General features: G+C 53.0%; 1 protein-coding gene across 1 annotated transcript; it reads left to right on the plus strand.

Moving 5' to 3' along the window:
* Positions 1-663: 663 nt before the first annotated feature.
* On the plus strand, positions 664-20813 carry C24H1orf167 (chromosome 24 C1orf167 homolog). The gene is given in 15 exon segments (XM_030805023.1): positions 664-671; positions 10041-10216; positions 11063-11169; positions 11171-11262; positions 13396-13427; positions 13517-13661; positions 15496-15915; positions 16469-16622; positions 18715-18823; positions 19199-19373; positions 19475-19560; positions 19563-19709; positions 19986-20079; positions 20605-20659; positions 20661-20813. Coding segments are annotated over 15 exon segments (1935 nt in total). The 3' UTR covers positions 20796-20813.
* Position 20814: the final 1 nt, after the last annotated feature.

Consider the following 20814-nt stretch of genomic DNA (forward strand, 5'->3'; position numbering starts at 1 on the left):
GGCGGCCCCTGTGTCTGGTCACAGCCGACTTGGGCTTATACGTCCAGAAGTTCCCCAGGGCCCGGGCCCACCCCACGGACAGGTCTAGCTATTCACAGCTTGCTCTTCTGCCCACTGGGCACCAAGTGCCAGGGCTTTCCCAGGCCATCCTGGCTTGTCCCTGGCACAGGGTCAAGGCCTAGTGCACAACCCCCATCATTCTCTTGCATCCATCTGTCAATCAAAAGAGGCTCAGTACCTGCCTGGTGCCGAGCGGGCTTGGGGCTGCAGTGGTGACCTTGGGAGCCTGCTCTCTCAACCTAGGAGTCTTCCCACCTGGAGGATTACAGACAGAGGCAAGAGCCCTGAAAGAAGGGGACATGGGCCTCTGGGTCAGGGAGGAAGGCTGCTGTGGGGAAGGGGCTGTGCTCCGGGCAGAGGGCTGCTGAGCAGCTGCAGTTGTGAGAAACTGGAAACAGCCTCGCTGTCAGGAGACTGACCAGTAAGCCACGGTCCATTCATCGTATGGAGTACGATGCAGTGAGCCACCATCCATTCATTATAGAGATTACGGTGCAGTAAGCCACAGTCCATTCATTATAGGGAGTATGGGCCAGTAAGCCACGGTCCATTCATTATAGGGAGTATGGACCAGTAAGCCACGGTCCATTCATTATAGGGAGTATGGACCAGTAAGCCATGGTCCATTCATTATATGGAGTACAGCCAGTGAGCACCATGGTCCATTCATTATAGGGAGTACAGTGCCAGTAAGCCACAGTCCATTCATTATAGGGAGTACAGGCCAGTAAGCCATGGTCCATTCATTATAGGGAGTACAGGCCAGTAAGCCATGGTCCATTCATTATAGGGAGTATGGACCAGTAAGCCACGGTCCATTCATCGTTATGGAGCACAGTGCAGCAGTTAACAGCTGTTAAACCAGACCTATTTCCACCAACGTTGGCCCCCCGCAAATGTGAACAAAGCAGACTGCAGAATGGCATTGGGATGAATTTTCAGACCTCACAGCAATGCCATATGTTGTTCCTGGGTGTATGTGTGGTAAAATAGAAAAGCATGGACTAGAAGGACACCTGTCAGGTTCATGACTGTAGCCACCCTAGGTGGAGGAGGGGCGTGACCCGAGGGGAATGGGACTAAGACCCAAGTCCATTTATCTTGTGTATACGGCATCCTGGCCCCAGGAAGGCTTGTGTGCCTGCGTCATGAATGTGTCAGATTCCCAAAGGGAATGAAAAGCCAGGGCACGGGCTTGGCCCAGGCAATGGGGGCAGGTGATGCAGCCTGGGCCACGCACAGGGGAGTGTATCCAGAGACCTCGGTTCCTCATCGTCCCAGACCCCCAGGTCGAACCGGCTCCTTGCTGGAGAGGACAGAGGAAAGCTCCTGTCTGGGAGTGTGCCCCAGAAGCAGAGCCTGCGATGAAAACAAGGGCACTGGGCTTTCCGGTCATTGGCCAGGAGCTGCTCAGGGAGTGGGAGAGGGTGGCTTAGATTTTGCAGGCACTGTGCCCCCCGACCGTGCAGGCAGTCAGGAGCCGGAGGGCCATCAGAGGCAGACAGAAACGGTGGAGGAGGCACCCGTGTGGCTGCCCCTTCCACACAGCGGGCTCAACAGGGAAAGCTTCTAACATACAACAAGCACCCCAGAGCCCACTGTGAGGCCGTGTTCCAGAGGCAGGGGATGCCAGGGCACGGGAAAAGTCACCCAGGGGCATTCCATTTAGCATGAGAGGTTCTAGGCAGCGTGACAGCTAACAAGGCCTGAGGCAGAGAGTGGCTGAGCAGAGGGTGGGAGGGGGAGAGAAGAAGACAATGAGGTCAGAAGGTGGCTGGGGTCAGATGTGCAGGCTTAGCAAGTCATTCTGAGGACTCTAGCTCTGGCTGAATGAGATGGGAGCCCCTGGAGGGTGTTGGGCAGAGCCGGGCAAGGTCTGCCTTACATTCTTTTTTTTTTTTTTTTTTTTTTTGAGATGGAGTCTCGCGCTGTTGCCCAGGCTGGAGTGCAGTGGCACGATCTCAGCTCACTGCAAGGTCCGCCTCCCGGGTTGACGCCATTCTCCCTCAGCCTCCTGAGTAGCTGGGACTACAGGCACCCGCCACCATGCCCGGCTAATTTTTTGTATATTTAGTAGAGATGGGGTTTCACCGTGTTAGCCAGGATGGTCTCGATCTCCTGACCTCGTGATCCGCCCGCCTCGGCCTCCCAAAGTGCTGGGATTACAGGTGTGAGCCACCGCGCCCGGCTTTTGTTTTGTTTTGTTTTGAGACAGAGTTTTGCTCTTGTTGCCCAGGCTGGAGTGCAATGGTGCAATCTTGGCTCACTGCAGCCGGGTTCAAGCAATTCTCCTGCCTCAACCTTCCAAATAGCTGGGATAACAGGTGCCTGCCACCATGCCCGACTAATTTTTGTATTTTTAGTAGAGATGGGGTTCACCATGTTGGCCAGGCTGCTCTTGGACTCCTGGCCTCAGGTGATCCGCCCGCCTTAGCCTCCCAAAATGCTGGGATTACAGGCATGAGCCACTGCACCTGGCTTGCATTCTAAAACGACCATGTTGGTGGCTTGGATAGGGGTAGAGGTGGGGGTGGTGACAAGTGGTCAACTGTTGGACACTCTCTGAAGGCAGAACAGTAGGACCTGTGATGGGCTGGAATGAGGATGCAGAGACGAGCCCGAAACTGTGAGGTGTGGGCCTCACTGGAAGGCTGGAGCTGCCACTAGCCAGGAGGGAGGACGTGGGAGGGCAGGTCCAGGATAAGGCCAGGGCTTCAGCCATGGACAGGCTGCACTGTGCTAATGAGGCTTTCCAACTAGACATTCTCACCACTGTGCAACTTTTAAAAGGCCCGTGTCTGTAGGGACTTGGAAGTAGGGCACCCTGCAGGTTTATATAGTGTCTGACATTCTAGAGGCTGTCAACCACAGGAAGCAAATTCCTCTTGCCTCTGGTCTCCTGCTGGGGAGGGCTTGTATTAGTCTATTCTCATACTGCTAATAAAGACATATCCGAGACTGGGTAATTTATAAAGGAAAGAGGTTTAATGGACTCAAAGTTCTATATGGCTGGGAAGGCCTCACCATTACTAAGGTGGGAGGCAAATGAGGAGCAAAGTCACGTCTTACATGGAGGCAGGCAAGAGATAGAGCCCTTGCAGAGGAACTCCCATTTATCAAGCCATCAGATCTCATGAGACTTATTCACCATCACCAGAACAGTATGGGGAACCACCCCCATGATTCTAGTATCTCTACCTGGCCCCGGTCTTGACACATGGGGATTATTACAATTCAAGGTGAGATTTGGGTGGGGACACAGCAAAAACCATATCAGGACTGAAGTCACACTTGTCCAGTTTGCAAATCTATTTCTTGTTTTCACAAAGCTGAGCCTTCCATGTGAGGAAGCCAGAGAAATTGCCCCACGGGAGGTCACTGCCTTCTCCTGTTGGCCAGAACTGGGCCAGAGCTGCAGTACCTACAGGGCCCCACCTCAGGCCGGTTCTCAGAGTCTCCAGAATGGCCTGGAAATGCCAACTCTCACACTGTGTCTCTAAACGGACTCTGGAGTCAGTGAGCCTTGGTTTAAATCCCTTATGCACTCTGTAACTGGCTGTGTAAGAGACACTATCTCTTAACCTCACTGTGCCTCAGCTTCCTCATCTGAAAATGGGGACAATAATAGTGCCTGACTCGGGTATTAGCGAGGACTGAAAATGGTGAAACATCAGTGTTTAATAAATGTTAGATCTCATTATCTGTATGACTGTGTAATCATTTAGAGAGGGAAGGAGTCCAAGTGGCCTGTGACTGGTACCAGCCAGTCGAGGGCAGGAGTGACCGGGGGCCTCCCACCCTGGCTGACCTCATCGCTGCCAGACCTGCCCCCAGGTGCGTGGCACCAGAACGTTTCTCCCTTTGGACAGACAAGAAAACTGAGGCCTGCAGCCGTTGGGACTTTTTCAGGGTCCCAGGATGAATGTACAGAGGAGGGGATAGGCGTGAGGAGTGTGGGGTACTTGGGGCCCTACAGCCCTGCCTTGGACCCAGCCCCAGCCTCCGAGGCTGTCTGGATACAGTAATGTGGTGCCCTTGTGCCTAGGAGGGGAGATGGAGAGGAGTGCGTGGGCCTGGGGCTGGTGTCCCTCTGCTCAGCTTCTATGGGGAAGGCCATGGCACAGTGGCCTGGAGCCTGGCTTTGGGCTCGGCCGCCTAGGTGTGGATCCCAGCATCATCAGCTTTGAGCTGTGCGATCTCGGGCAAGTCAATTCATCTCTGACCCAATTGTATGAACATTTCTTGAGTGCTTTCTACAAGTTTTCAAAAGAATGGAAAATTTTTCAGGAAGTAAAACAGATTTTCCTCACTAGCAACAGAACTCAGGACCCAGTTCTCCAGGTAGTCAGGTGCTTTTGTGCACACCTCTAAGTCAGAAACTACCTATAGAGTCAACAGGTTGTCATAAAACACTGGCATATCTGAGATGAAAATTCAGTATCACAAATTTGAACTTGAAGGAAACTTAGACCTCCCCTAGCCAGGTGGTTTTAAAAATACTTTTATTTCAAGGCCAGGCGCAGTGGCTCACGCCTGTAATCCCAGCACTTTGGGAGGCCACGGTGGGAGGATCACCTGGAGTTCAAGACCAGCCTGGTCAACATGGCGAAACCACGTCTTTACTAAAAATACAAAGACTAGCCGGGCGTGGTGGCTCGTGCCTGTGGTCCTAGCTACTCGGGAGGCTGAGGTGGGAGAATCATTTGAAAACGAGAGGCAGAGGTTGCAGTGAGCTGAGATTGCGTCACTGCACTTCAGCCTGGGTGACAGAGTAAGATTGTCTCAAAAAAAAATATTTCAAATCCTTTGTTTAAAAGAAATATTCAATATATAAGAGGCAGCAGGTCTGATCAAGTACCCTCTCATCAATACCAGGGAACCCAGGGATCCCCAGAGCACAATGTGAAAGCCGATCTCCTAGATCCTAAATCTCCTACACACAGGCCCAGAAGGGACAGACTTGGACAAGGGCACACGGAGACTTGATTTCAGAGCTGGAATGTGGCAATGCAGAGATCAGGATTGCCAGTGGAGTTTTAAAAGAATGAAACAGAAGTATAAATGAAAAATATGTGATTGAAATCAGAAACTCAATGCCTAGGTTAATTCATAGAATAGATTCATCTGAAGAGAGAAATTGTAGCCTGGAAGATAAATTTGAAGAAATCGCCCAGAATGCAGTAGAAAGAGACAGAAAATACAAAAAAGAAGACACAGGCCGGGCATGGTGGCTCATGCCTGTAATCCCAGCACTTTGGGAGGCCGAGGTGAGCAGATCACGAGGTCAGAAGTTCAAGACCAGCCTGGCCAAAATGGTGAAACCCCATCTCTACTAAAAATACAGGAATTAGCTGGTCGTGGTGGCAGATGCCTGTAATCCCAGCTACTCGGGAGGCTGAGGCAGGAGAATTGCTTGAACCCGGGAGGTGGAGGTTGCAGTGAGCCCAGATCACACCACTGCACTCCAGCCTGGGTGATAGAGCAAGATTCCGTCTCGGGAAAAAAAAAAAAAAAAAAGAAGACGCAAAGGATAGAGTGAGAAGGAACAATATAAATATAGCCAGAGTTCCTGAAGGAGATGATGAGACAGAAGCAACATTCAAAGAAATAATGTCAGCATATTTTCCAAAATGGAAAGACAGCAAAGCTCAGGTTCAAGAAGCTAAACAATTCCCCAACAGGATAAATAAAAAGAGGCCGGGCGCAGTGGCTCACACCTGTAATCCCAGCACTTTGGGAGGCCAAGGTAGGTGGATCACTTGAGCCCAGGAGTTGGAGACCAGCCTGGGCAACATGCTGAAACCCCATCTCTACAAAAGACACAAAAATTAGCCAAGAGTAGTGCCTGTAGGCCCACCTCAGCTACTCAGGAGCCTGAGGTGGGAGGATCACCTGAGCCCAGGGAGTTCGAGACTGCAGTGAGCCGTGATGGCGCCACTGCACCCCAACCAGCCTGGATGACAGTCATTCTAACAGAACATGGTTCATTCACTTCTATACCTTCAACACCTAGAACAGTGCTGGTACCCATGGCATCCAGTTAATGCTTTATAAAAGTTGTAGAATGAATGAATGAATGAAAACTGCAGAACACCAAAGACAAAAATTAAGCTCCCAAAAGCAGCCAGATAGAAAAGATACTGTCTCAAAAATATTGACAATTACTGGCAGCTGATGTCTCAACAGCAACAATAGAAGTCAGAAGACAGTGAAATGATATCTTCAAAGTGGTGAGAAAAATAACTGTCAACCTAAAATTATGCACCTGTGAGTTATCTTTCAGGGATGAGGGTAAAATAAAGATACTGAGAAAAATACAGTTGAGTTTATCACCCATAGATCTTTGATATAGAAACATCTGAAGAATCTTTTGATGGCACATGGAATTTTTCTCAGAAGGAAGATCTGAGATGCACAAAGGAAATAGTAAACGTGGTTTAGTCTCCAAGACAATAATATGTAATTCAGGATGATCTGACCAGAAACAGAGTGTGCCGAAGCCCTTTATTTTGACCTAAAAGGAGATTAAATACTGGCAATTAACTTTAGATTTTGTTAAATATACATATTAAAATATCTTGGAGCTGGGCACAGTGGCTCACGCCTGTAATCCCAGCACTTTCGGAGACCGAGGTGGGCAGATCCCCTGAGGTCAGGAGTTCAAGACCAGCCTGGCCAACATGGCAAAGCCCAGTTTCTACTAAAAGTACAAAAATTAGCCGGGCATGGTGGCAGGTGTCTGTAATCCCAGCTACTAAGGAGGCTGAGGCATGAGAATTGCTTGAACCCAGGAGGCAGAAGTTGTGGTGAGCCAAGATTGCACCACTGCACTCCAGCCTGGGGGATACAGCAAGACTCTGTCTCTAAATGTGTGTGTGTGTGTGTGTGTGTGTGTGTGTGTGTATAGGAAAACCATAGAAAGAATAGATATGAAATGTGCAGTTTCCAAGCCAGTGAGGAGCAGGGGGGACCTGAAGAAAAAGAAAACCTTGATCAATTCTTAAAAATGCAAGAAAGGAGGCTGGGTGCGGTGGCTCATGCCTGTAATCCCAGCACTTTGGGAGGCTGAGGCAGGCGGATCACAAGGTCAGGAGATCGAGACCATCCTGGCTAACACGGTGAAACCCCGTGTCTACTAAAAAATACAAAAAAAATTAGGCGGGTGTGGTGGCCGGCACCTGTAGTCCCAGCTACTCAGGAGGCTGAGGCAGGAGAATAGCATGAACCTGGGAGGCGGAGCTTGCAGTGACCTGAGATGGCACCACTGCACTCCAGCCTGGGCGACAGAGACAGACTCCATCTCCAAAAAAAAAAAAAAAAAAAAAAAAAAAAAAAAAAAATGCAAGAAAGGAGAAAGATGAAAACTCTGGCTACTAGCAAGCACAAAAATAAGACGGTTAAAACAAATATGTCAAAATCATACATTTGTAAATGAATTAAACTCAAGATACAGGATTGTCAGATCAGATTTTTTAAAATTCCAGCTATATTGTGTTTACAAATGACAAACCTAAAATTATGGACGTGGGAAGGCTGAAGGTAGAAGGATGAAAAAGTTATACCAGGCAAATCGGGACCAAAGTGGAACTGGTGGTACTAAATTAATATCCCACAAATTTGACTTTAAGGAAAAAAATTTTACTACAGATAAAAGAGAGTCAAAACCTAAAGAACAGGCCAGATTCGGTGGCTCACCCCTGTAATCCCAGTACTTTGGGAGGCCAAGGCTGGTGGATCACCTGGGGTCAGGAGTTCAAGACCAGCCTGGCCAACATGGTGAAACCCCGTCTCTACAAAAAATACAAAAAATTAGCTGGGTATGGTGGCGCACACCTGTAATCCCAGCTACTCGGGAGACTGAGGCAGGAGAATCACTTGAATCCAGGAGGTGGAGGTTCCAGTGAGCCAAGGTTGCACCACTGCACTTCAGCCTGGGCAACAAGAGTGAAACTCCTTCTCAAAAAATAAATAGGCTGGGCTCAGTGGCTCATGCCTGTAATCCCAGCACTTTGGGAGGCCGAGGCAGGTGGATCACTTGAGGTCAGGAGTTCGAGACCAGCCTGGACAACATGGTGAAACCCGTCTCTACTAAAAATACAAGAATTTGTTGAGCGTGATGGTGAACACCTGTAATCCCAGCTACTCGGGAAGCTGAGGCACGAGAATTGCTTGAACCCGGGAGGCAGAAGTTGCAGTGAGCCGAGATCGTGCCACTGTACTCCAGCCTAGGCGACAGAGTGAGACTCCATCTCAGAAATAAGTAAATAAAAACATAACCACAATACCACTCTCACACCTAAAAAATAATGAAACAACTGTTCCTTAATACTCACGAATATCTGGCCAGTATTCACATTTGCAAGTATATATTGTATTAGAGTTTGCAATAAGGTCCTTGTATGGCAGTTGGTTGATAAGTCATTCAAGTCTTTTTATTTTTAATTAAAAAAAAATTAGAGACAGGGTCTTACTGTGTCACCCAGGCTGGAGTGCAGTGGTGCAATCATGGCTCACTGTAGCCTCAGATTCCTAGGCTCAAGCGATCCTCTCACCTCTGCCTCCAAGTAGCTGGGACTATAGGTGCGTACCACCACACCTGGCTAATTTTTAAATTTTTTGTAGAGATTTAATTTTTTGTCATGTTGCTCAGGCTGGCCTCGAACTCCTGGACTCAAGCAATTCGAATTGCCCACCTTGGCCTCACAAAGTGCTGAGGTTACAGGTGTGAGCTACCATGCCTGGCGAATTTTAAAAATTTTTGGTAGAGACAGAGTCCCACTGGTGAGCCATGATCGCACCACTGCACTCCAGCCTGGGCTCAAGCAATCCTCCCACCTCGGCTTCCCTGAGTGCTGGGATTACAGGTGTGAGCCACCAGGCCCGGCCTGTTAAAATCTTTATAAACTATAGGCTCCCCTTCATTTTTTTTTCATTGCACGTTATTTGTTGAAGAAACCAAGTTGCTTGTCTGCTAGTTTCCCACTGTCTGCATTTTGCTGACTACATCCCCCTGGGTGTAGTTTTCCATGAGAATTTTTAGTGCAGGAAGCTGACCTAGACCAAGGTTCAGTGGCGATGTGAAGGATGAAGAGTTGCCTGGTGGAGGAAGATCAGAGAAGGGTAGTGTTCAGAGGCCTCTGGCCAGGAGTGTAAGATCCTGAGGCGTAGCAGAGCCGAATTGGACCCTTGTTAGTACAGGGTAGGGGGTGCTGAGGGTAGTTGAAGATGAGATTGGAAAAATCTGTGGGGGCCAGATCAGCACCTTGTTGGCCGTGGCGAGGGGTTGAAATTTGATGGTAGAGCAAGGAGGCTACCGCTGGAGGATTAGCAGGTGACTATGATGATTTGATTTGAGATTGGAAAAACACCACTGGGTTACTGAATAGGAAATGACTGGAAGAGGCCGAGAGTGGATGCAGGGAGGCCGGGTCAGAGGCTGCTGAGGCCACCACGCTGCCAGAGGTGATAGTGTCATGGCCTGAGCAGGTGACATGCAATGCATCTTCAAAGCAGCCCCATTTTACAGATGAGAAAACGGAGGCTTGGTCGGACGCAGTGGCTCAAGCCTGTAATCCCAGCACTTTGGGAGGCCAAGGCGGCTGGATCACTTGAAGTCAGGAGTTCAAGACCAGCCTGGCCAACATGGAGAAACCCCCATCTCTACCAAAAATACAAAAAAAAAAAAAATTAGCCAGGCATGGTGGTGCATGCTTGTAATCCTAGCTACTCTGGAGGCTGATGCAGGAGAATCGCTTGAACCCAGGGGGTGGAGGTTGCAGTGACCAGAGATCGCACCATTGCACTCCAGCCTGGGCGAAAAGAGCGAAACTCCGTCTACAAACAACAACAAAACACGGAGGCTCAGAGAGATGAAGTGGCTTACCCAAGGCCTGGGTAGTGTGTCTGGCAACGGCAGGCAGTTGGAGCCGCAGTCATCAGACTTTGCAATTGACATGGGTACTTTCCCTCTGTTCTCCCAGGTGCTTTGGGGCCTGGCAGCAGTTCGTGCAAAGAGGGTCCCGGTACCGAGACCACCTGGCTGACTGCCGGACGGGGACCCTGAGGAAATGCCTGGAACAGTGGGTGCGGATGAAGCAGCTCCGGGAATCAGATGGGGCAAAGGTGACCCAGCTGTCCCTCTGCCGGCAGAAAGCAGGTGAGCTAGTGTTGGCTTCCACCCCAGCAAACTGTGTCACTTAAGCCCCTTCTTCAGTGGTCCCCAGTTGAATATGTGAATTCTTGTGGGAGGTGATAGAACTGGGGCTTTCTAGGAGGGCAGCCTGTAGGCCTGGGAGGGTGCAGGAGGGGTCCCAGAGTGGGCAGGCCCTGGCTGAGCCACATCCCTATGTCCCATCATGAGCTGCTGTGGGTGAGAGACTTGGTTCTGCTCCTCCCACTGCAGGCGCTCTCGGTGCTGGTTATCCCAGATCCCGCCCGGAAGGGATGTGGGCCCTGCTCTTGGGAAGCTCCTGGTGTGATGGGGGACACGCACTCTAACCCCCACCCCAAAACTTAACTGGGGGCCCGGTGTAGTGGCTCACGCCTGTAATCCCAGCACTTTGGGAGGCCGAGGAGAGTGGATCACCCGAGGTCAGGAGTTCGAGACCAACCTGGCCAACATGGTGAAACCCTGTGTCTACTAAAAAATACAAAACTTAGCCAGGTGTGGTGGCGCATGCTTGTAATTCCAGCTACTCAGGAGCCTAAGGCACAAGGATCGCTTGAACTCAGGAGGCGGAGGTTGCAGTGAACTGAGATCATGCCATTGCATTCCAGCCTGGGCGACAAGGGCAAAACCCTGTCTCAAAACAACAACAACAAAAAACACTTAACTGGGGAAGATAGGATCTTTGAGGTGACCTGGAGGGGAGGGCTTGGAAGCAGTAGGATGGGACAAGAGGGGAGAGCTCCCAAGAGGGGCTCGAGGCAGCAGCTATCAATGGCTGTGGGCAGAGTGAGGTCAGTGGGGAGGCAGCTGACTGGACTCTTGACGGTTTCTCAGGACGTGAGGCTCTCTACACTGCAGGCGCTGGAGCCTGTGGCCTGGGTACAGTAGGCCAGGCCCAGGGGCTGCAGGAACAAGGCCGGGGCTCCCTGCAGGATGCCTGCCAGACACTGGCCCTCTGCCGGGCGCCGGACACTGGCCCTCTGCCGGGCGCTGCTGCTGTGGAAGACGCGGCTTTTCCAGCGCCAGTGGGCCAAGTAGGTGTCCTCGAGCTTGTGACCTGGGGTTGGGTCTGGGGGCTGTGGGGTGGGCACGTGAGCAGTGCTCAGCACCAGGAAGAATGTGGAAGGAATATCCCACAGGGCAGTAACTGCATCCCACTCCTCCCCATGGTCCTGCACAGGGCCTGGCACACTGCGGTGCCCAGCCGATGTCAGGCCCTGGAAGGTGGCCTAGGGACACTGGAACAGTGATTGAGCAGAGGGCCACTGGGGACCAGGGAGCTGCCAGAGACGCAGACATGGAGCTCTACAGGGGTGGCCGGAACCCTAGTGAATGCCCGTCTCCCTGCCAAGTGTAAGTCCCTGGTGGCAGGAACCATGTCTGTCTGGCTGTCACCGCTGGCTCCCAGCTCTCTGCAGGTGCCTGGCACGTTGCAGGCACAGAATAAATAATGTAAAGGCACAAGGGCAGGAGCCAGGGATCAAGCTCTTATCTCCTCTCCTGTTGGCCTCATTACACAACTAGAGAAACTGAGGCTCAGAGGGCTGGAGCAGCTTGCTGTAAATCCCAGTGGGAGTCAGGAGCAAAAAGGTCCTGTGGTGAGACCTTGGTGCTGCCCCCACACAAGATGATCACTGCTGGAATTCAGAGCCCAGACGAAGGCTGTAGGTGAGGGGAGGGTGTCGATCAGGAGAAGCCAGCTTCCCCTAGGGGATGTCAGGAGGAATGGAAGCCAGCAGTTGCAGGGTTAAGAATTCTGTCCTTGGCTGGGCGCGGTGGCTCACACCTGTAATCCCAGCACTTTAAGAGGCCGAGGCCAGTGGATCGCCTGAGGTCAGGAGTTCAAGAACAGCCTAGTGAACATGGCGAAACCAGTCTTTTTTTTTTTTTGAGATGGTCTCACTCTGTTGCCCAGGCATGCAGTGGTGCAATCTTGGCTCACTGCAACCTCTGCCCCCTGGGTTCAAGCAATTCTCCTGCCTCAGCTCCCCTAGTAGCTGGGATTACAGGCACCTGCCACCATGCCTGGCTAATTTTTGTATTTTTAGTAGAGATGGGGTATCACCATGTTGGCCAGGCTGGTCTCAAACTCCTGACCTCAAGTGATCAACTCGCCTCGGCCCTCCAAAGTGCTGGGATTAAAAGCGCGAGCAACCGCACCCGGCCCCAACCAGTCTTTTTATAACCTGATATCAGAAGTGATATCCCATTGCTTCTGCTAAATTATGTCTGTTAGAAGCAAATTAACAAACCCAGCCCATATTCAAGGCGGGGCATTGCCCAGGACACGAACACAGGATGCTATCTTGGAGGCTGCCCACTATACCAACACATCGCATTAATGGGCTGGCAGGCAGGGCTGTGGTGGTTCTGGAAAGTCATGTCCTGTCCGCTGGAGACAGCTACTTATGCAGCCCAATCATTCCCCGGCAGGAACACTGAGCCAGTGTTTCCAGAACTTCTAGTTTTTACAGAAAAATTGAAAATTAGATTTTCGGGCCGGGTGCGGTGGCTCACGCCTGTAATCCCAGCACTTTGGGAGGCGGAGGCTGACGGATCACGAGGTCAGGAGAACGAGACCATCCTGGCTAACATGGTGAAAGCCCGTCTCTCCTAAAATACACAAAATTAGCTGGGCGTGGTAGTGTGCGCCTGTAGCCCCAGCTACTTGGGAGGCTGAGGCAGGAGAATGGCGTGAACTCGGGAGGCAGAGGTTGCAGTGAGCCGAGATCAGGCCACTGCACTCCAACTCCAGCCTGGGCAACGGAGTGAGACTCTGTCTCAAAAAAAAAAAAAAAAAAAAAAAAAAAGAAAATTAGATTTTTACCTGAATTCTCCAGATTCCAAAACATTGTAGCGAAATTAACAAACAAAAACAAACCCAACAACTCTAAGAGCTGGGCTGGTCTGGTCACCAGCAGGACACCCGTAATAGAGGCATTTTTTTTTTTTTTTTTGAGACAGAGTCTCGCTCTGTCGCCCAGGCTGGATGCAGTGGTGCAATCTCGGCTCACTGCAAGCTCCGCATCCCGGGTTCACGCCATTCTCCTGCCTCAGCCTCCGAGTAGCTGGGACTACAGGCGCCCGCCACTGCGCCCGGCTAATTTTTGATAGAGGCTTTCACCCCACCCCCCCCCCCCCCCCCCCCCCCCCCCCCTACAACCCAGACAGTCAGGGCGGCCTCCTCTGTTCCCGCCTGGTAGGGGGCGAAGGGCTGGCTGAGCAGAGGCCCATGGGGAGAGGCTGGGGTGAGCACCCAGTGGCTCTTCAGCATCTCTCTGGCCCCAGGGCAGCAGTTCCTGCATGAAAAGTGCCAGACATGGGTGCAGGTCCACCTCCAGGGCCTGCAGAAGGCGGTGTTCCGGAGCTGGCAGCAGGCAGCAGCTCGTCAGAGATGCACAGTGACCCGGCCAGAGCAGCTACTATTGCAGAGGTGGGTGGGCCTGGGGGTGGGAGGGTGTTGGTCCTCCCCACCCAAGGAATAGCAAGGAGAGCACCCAGGGAGTGGGAAGCTCAGACGGTGGCCCAGATAGGAGGCCTATGGCCTGGGAAAAAAGGGGCATGAAGGGAGATCCTAGCCTGGAAACAGAGGGCCATGACCACTGACACCTTATTATCTATTTTGGGAGTGGTGGCAAACCCCAACCCTAACCTGTGGCCCCAACAAGCCCCGGGAGTCCAGCTCCTGTCCAGGTCAGTTCTTTGGTTTTAGAGGATATGATTAAGATGGGAGAAATCAGCTGGGAACAGTGGATCATACCTATAATTCCAGCACTTTGGGAGGCCGAGACAAGTGGATCACTTGAGGTCAGGAGTTCGAGACCAGCCTGGCCAACATGGTGAAACCCCATCTCTACTAAAAATATGAAAAATTAGACAGGCGCGGTGGCAGGTGCCTGTAGTCCCAGCTACTTGGGCTCAGGCGGGAGAATCACTTGAATCCAGGAGGCGGAGGTTGCAGTGAGCCAAGATTGTGCCACTGCACTCTAGCCTGGGCGACAGAGTGAGACTCCGTCTCAAAAAAAAAGGAGAAGGAGAAATCCACTCCTCGGAAATCTACCATAACGCCCATTGTGAGGAGTTATAGCAAGGAGAATTCTGCTGTACACTGTCGCTAAGAGAAGAGAGTGAAGTCTTCGTTTAAGTAAAGATGTTCTAGTGGAACATATATACAGTTCATGAATGCATATTGTAAAACCGAGCAGAGGGACACAGAATGGCTCCTCCCACAGTTCAGTACAAATTTGCGAATGTTCAGTGTCCCCATAGGGGCAGTGAACTGTTGGCTAGAGAATGGCTGACGTCTGTGCTTTTGCATCTGAGGGTGTAGATGGCTTTTTTTTTTTTTTTTTTTTGAGACAGAGTTTTGCTCTTGTTGCCCAGGCTGGAGTGCAATGGTGTGATCTCGGCTCACCACAACCTCTGCCTCCCAGGTTCAAGCGATTCTCCTGCCTCAGCCTCCTGAGTAGCTGGGATTACAGGCATTTGGCACCACGCCTGGCTAATTTTGTATTTTTAGTAGAGACGGGGTTTCTCCGTGTTGGTCAGGCTGGTCTCAAACTCCCGACCTCAGGTGATCCACCCGTCTCTGCCTCCAAAAGTGCTGGGATTACAGATGTGAGCCACTGTGCCCAGCCATAGATGGTTTTTTTCTTGGCTTCTCAGTGAGTGAGAGATGGTGTTCCTCTCCCTCACCAACCACCTAGGCATGTGATGGGAGGCAGGGCATGGCTGATGTGGGACTTGAACCCATACTGCTGGTTCCCATCCCCTCGAAGGGCAGCCCCTGCCCTCTGAAGCTGAGGTTCCAAGATGGAAAGCCAGTGCTTTCACCTGTTACTGGTCATTTACTGTTTTGTGGGAGATTTGCAGGTGTAACTTTGAATAAATGTGACTTTTGACTCTCAGAATGAGACAAGGCCTCCCATGCATCTATTTTTGTTTTGTTTTGTTTTGTTTTGTTTTTTTGAGATGGAGTTTCGCTCTTGTCACCCAGGCTGGAGTGCAGTTGCGCGATCTCGGCTTACTGCAACCTCTACCTCCTGGGTTCAGGCAATTCTTCTGCCTCAGCCTCCCAGGTAGCTGGGATTGCAGGTGCCCACCACCACGCCTGGCTCATTTTTGTATTTTTAGTAGAGACAGGGTTTCACCATGTTGGTCAGGCTGGTCTCAAACTGGCTTCAGGTGATCCACTCACCTTGGCCTCCCAAAGTGCTGGGATTACAAGCATGAGCCACCACACCTGGCCCAATGCATCTGTTTTGCAGTTACTTCCAGGCCTGGTGTGAAGTTGTAAGAGACACGGGGGTGCCCCGGGCCCAGCATCAAGCCTTTCAGGATGGCCTGAAGAGAAGGGCACTGGGGGCCGTGTTTGCCACATGGCGGGAAGCCCAGGAAGCGGCAGCTGGGGCACAGGAGCAGCGTGTGGCCCAGGCCTCCCTTGCCTGCTGGAGAAGCTGCGGGCAGCAAGGCCAGGAAGATGGACAGCAGAAGAAGGCCCGGGCCCCGCAGGCCTTCCCAGCATGGCCAGTGGCCCCGGGCATGCACCGTGGGGCCCAGCAGCAGGCAGGAGCGAGCGCTGGGGCCCAGGCAGCCCAGTGCTGGACTCGGTGCTGGGCTCTGTGGGTGCGTGAGTCCTGTCAGGGCCAGGTCAGCCGAGCCCATGCTTCCTGGAAGCCGCGAGCCTGGTGAGTGCCGTGGTCTAAGCGCAGCCCCACTCTGTGCTTCCAGCTCAGGCCTCAAGCCTGTTTTTGGCAGGGGTAGAGCATAATGCGTGGCTGGGTGGCAGGGCAAAGGCTCAAGAGGGTGGTTGGGGGTGACAGGGAGAGGCCGCCCTGGCCATCTAGTCCTGGGCCACATCCTGGCACCACCACTTGCTGTGTGTCCCCTCCTTGGGGAAGTCTCTAATGGTCCTGCCTTGCAGTCACCAGCACAGCTAGCCACTCAGCAAGCGCCATAAACGCGCTCTTGCCAGGGAAGGGGAGGCAAAGTGGCACTGGCAGGACTGTCCCCTCTCTGTCCCTAAACCGGATGCTTGTTCCCGTCTGTGATTTTCTCCTTCCAGGCCGCTCTCCATCTGTTTACCCAGATTCTCCCTCCAGAAGAGGGAGTCTGGGAGGTGGGTGGGCCCCAGCATGGGGCTTGGCCTGGAGGGCCCCCTCCCGCAGGGCACTGGGAGGGCTCCCTGCAGAGAGTCCTGGCCCTGATGGCCCTGGCTGCAGACTCCTCCCTCTCCCGCAGGGTCCTAGAGGCCTCGGCGCAGTCGGCGGCTTGCGGCAGTGTCCAGCGAGCCATCGTCACCCAGCTCCGGCAGGCTGAGCTCAGGCGCTTATTGCGGACGGCGCAGCTCAGGGTGCGGCTGGGACTGCGGGCCGAGGCCCCAGGGGCCAGCAAGGTACGCCCCAAGCCCCAGGCTGACCTCACGCTCTGGCCCCGGATGGCCAGCAGGGGGAGCCTGCTGCTGGACGCCCCAGCCCCTTGGAAGCAGGTGAAGGGAGCCTAGGCAGGGCGGGAGGTCCAAAAATGACCCTCGGACCCACCGGCCTTAGAATCAGCTTGATTCAGCCCGTGGTGGCAGCATGGCTGGATGCCTCCCCAGGGGCCCAGCAGCCTTGTACACACCACCTCTCCCCAGTTCTCAGTCAGCCTCTGACAAGCAACTCTGAATCCATCAGCAAAGATGAACCCGGCACCTCTCGAGTGCCAGCCCACTGCAGGTCCGGCCGCAAAGACCAGCGTGCTGGGTCACAGCCTGTTAGGGAGACACTGAAATGCATGCTTTCTCACAGTGCATTATTCGAGGATCAGGATAGGTACACGAGGACAGTAGCATTTTTTTGTCAAGTTTTTTTATTTTTGAGACAGAGTCTGGTTCAATTGCCCAGGCTGAAGCAGAGGCGTGATCTCAGCTCACTGCAACCTCCGCCTCCTGGATTCAAGCGATCCTCCCGCCTCAGCTTCCTGAGTAGCTGGGACTACAGGTGCACGCCACCACACCTGGCTAATTTTTGTATTTTTAGTAGAGACGGGGTTTCACCATATTGCCCAAGCTGGTCTCGAACTCCTGAACTCAAGTGATCCTCCCACCTCAACTTCCCAAAGTGCTGGGATTACAGGTGTGAGCCACTGCGCCAGGCCAAGTTTTTTTTTTTTTTTTTTTTTTTTTTTTTTCTTATTGGAAAAGTGAAATATGCTCATTACAGAAAAGTCAGAAAATATAAAGTAGAAAAATACCAAAATTTCTTTCATAATTCTCTCTACCCAGAGGCATCGGTCAGTCCCTCTCCAGACCAGAAGCAGTTAGTTCTGACACCAATAAATGGTGATAAGAGGTTGATGGCCTAGCAAGAGGGAAGAGGCCACAACCAAACACAAAAAATGACACTGCACAGCAGTCTGGGGACATATCCTTGAAGGACACAGCCCCAAAGATACTGGCAGGTGAGGTAGTGTCCCTAAGATCAACAGGCATCATCATGAATCCTATTTCAGAATGCCACAAAGAATACATTTTAGAAAAGATTCTCAGAGAAAAAGCTAAGGTGATTTTTTTTTCAGTCGTTTTTTGTTTTCAGACAGTGTCTCACTCTGTTGCCCAGGCCAGAGTGCAGTGGTACAATCACAGCTCACTGCAGCCTCAACCTCCAGGGCTCAAACGATCCTCCCACCTCAGCTGCCTGAGTAGCTGAGACTACAGGCGTGTGCCACCACACCCGGCTAATTTTATTTATTTTTGTAGAAATGGGGTCTCACTGTGTTGCCAGGGCTTGTCTCGAACTCCTGGGCTCAAGCGATCTACCTGTCTTGGCCTCCCCAAGCACTGGGCAGGCCCATTACACCATGAGCCATCACACCTGCTGGTTTTTGTTTTTTAAATGGAATTGAAAGGAACTAGCCTTGGCTAGTTGCAGAATTCACACATATGGGGCTATGGCAACAGCAGATTCTGGAATCTCAGGGTCTTTTCTTTCTAGACAAGTTACAGGGCAATTGCTTTTCACAGCACTTTTGTATTTCTATTCCATTCTTGTCAGTAAAGACAAGGATCCCATATGCTGATGAAGAAACTGAGGCCTCTAGAAACTAAACGCTGGGAATGGCACCTAGGGTGCTTAATTCCAGGGCCCCCTTTTTTCTGCCACAGGCACACATGCCTCAGCAGCCCCTTTGGAGAGCCCCCTCTCTGTAGAGTACTAGCCGGGGACTTGGACTCTGGAGTCAGACCACTTCCGAAGCCTCAGACAAGTAACTCAGCTTTGAAATGTTTTAAGCAGGGAGAGAAATACCCTACTCCCAGGGCTGTGCTCCAGACACTGAGGGCTATTATGGCCCCACCCCACTGTTGGAATGTCTTCAGCCACATGGGGGAAGGGGTGGAAGAAAAGGCCGGGATGTGTCCTGCCAGCCAGAGCAGCAAAGAAATCCCAGCGGGGCCCCAGGAGGTCCAAGCCCATGGGGTTCAGGTGTTCCTCTGGCTATTCCTTCAGACCTGCAGCTGCTGGACACAGGCCACAGAGCTGGTGGCCCCCTCGCCATCACTGCAGTGCAGCCTGGGTGGACAGAGGAAGAAGCCAAGGGGAACGGCCTGGGCTCAGAGTAAGGAGACCTTGCCCCAGGGCACAAACGGTGTCTGAAGTGCGGGGGTGAAGCGGTCTCCAGTCCTCAGGTGCCTGGAAATCAGCTCCTTGGGACACCGTCTTACGGGTATTGACCATTCTCCCCATCCATTCCCTCTTGGGAATGTTTCAGCTGTTCTGAGAAAACACTTTGCATTCCTGCCCCGCCCCTGTGATTTCTATTTGGGCGGCAGCCCGGAGAGGCTGGGGGCCTGGGGAGATTGGGGCAGGACACAAGGCTGAGCTCAGCACCTTCGTCCACCCTCCTCACTGTACTCAACTCCTAGGCGGGCATTAAGAGCAGCTGCCTCCCTGGACCCACATTAACCTCTTTTGACTCAACTCCCCTTTCCAGGGTGCAGAGAACATTCCCTCTGCCCTGCCTTTCAGCTCTGGCTGCAGTGGCCTGGACAGAGTAGCTGGGTCCCAGGCCTGCCCCTGTGGACAAGGGACCAGGGACCAAGAGGGCACTCCGGCCCTGAGCCCAGAGCCCTCAAAGCCCAAAGCGAGGCCCATAAAAGGAGGCTAGGGTGAGAGGAGCTGTGTGTGCAGTTTGGTGGGTCCGAGGGATGGGGGCAAGGGCTGAGGGGCTTGCCTGAGCCATGGCTACAGCTGGGCCCTCTCTGGCCAGTGCTCGTTCCTGCAGGATCCTGGAAAAGCAGGCCCAGGCCCAGGCCCATGGCTCTGCCCTCCTTCTGGCCCTGAAGGGTCACGATGCTCTGGCCATCAGGAGGAAGTACCTGCGGCACTGGTGCCTTGAGGCACTGCTTCACGGGCTGCAGGGTTCCCAGCGGGCCAGGTGCCTGGCAGTGGCATGGCAGCACTGGGTGGATGCCCAAGGGGCAGAGCAGCTGGCACGGACCCTGGTGAGTGGGCCCGCCCCTCTCCACACTGACCATCTCCCATTTCACCTCATACTCAACCCTAACCCCTCTCAAAAGTATGGCCCTTGGACCTACTAACTCCAAAACCTTGGGGGACAGGCCCAGGAATCTGCATTGTTAATACTCCTCAGATGACACCGCCTTGCCATAGCCCTTTCACTTTGGTGCCGCAGAGGTGTGGGGGGAGAAAGGCAGAAGGGCTGGGGACTGCGGGGGAGCGTGAGCACAAGAGGCCTTCTCCGCCAACTGTCCCCAAAGCTCAGGGAGTGGCACCTGAGATCGGCCTGGCGGACATGGTGGCAGCGGATCCTGCGACTGCGAGCGGCTCAGCAGTTACAGCAGCAGGAAGATGGCTGGGTCCTTTCCCAGGTACTGCCCTCTTCCTTGCACTCCACCCAGCCAGCCTTCCAGAAGCCTGTGCCACAGCTGGGCACCGCGGAGCTGAGGTTTCCCTGCTTGCCAGCCCCAGGGCCCCTTCGTTTTCAGGGGAGGGGGTCAGTTCCATTACAGAACACACAGGCTGGATGCTGGAGCCCTTGATTTGATTTGTGGCCCCAGCTCAGGCCAGGCCCACCCGGTCCCTCAGTTTGGGAAGAAGGCGTGGCATGAGGCATGGCTGCCACTCACACTAGCCCATGGAGGGCCTGGGTCCTGAGCGCCCCCTCCCTCATTTGCTCTGCTCTGAGTACAGCTTCCCAGCTCACCATTAGATCTATTCTGAGCTTGTGCATTTCGCCTGCGCAAGACTGGCTGGCTGCTTGGGGCAGCAGGAGGGGCCCTGGGGACAAAAGGAGCTGGGCACAGGGGCTGCTCTAGCAGGCACAGCACAGACCCCGGAGAGAGCCCACAATAGCATTTCCTCCCCTCCCCAGTTCCAGGCCTTTAAGAAGTGGCACCAACGCCTGGCAGGCAGGAGCCCAAGGAGAGGAGCTGGCCAGTAGCCTGAGACCCTGGAGCAAGCCAGGCCCCAAGGGCCCCGAGAGTGGACAGGAAGCCGCCAGAGCCCCACGGGGTTGGGGGCTTGGGGCAGCGCACGGGCCCAGCTGCAGCTGTGACTTGTTCCCATAGAATAAAAAGCAGAACTGAA

This window comes from Nomascus leucogenys, chromosome 24 (genome assembly GCF_006542625.1).
Source record: "Nomascus leucogenys isolate Asia chromosome 24, Asia_NLE_v1, whole genome shotgun sequence".
Classification (NCBI taxonomy): domain Eukaryota; kingdom Metazoa; phylum Chordata; class Mammalia; order Primates; family Hylobatidae; genus Nomascus; species Nomascus leucogenys.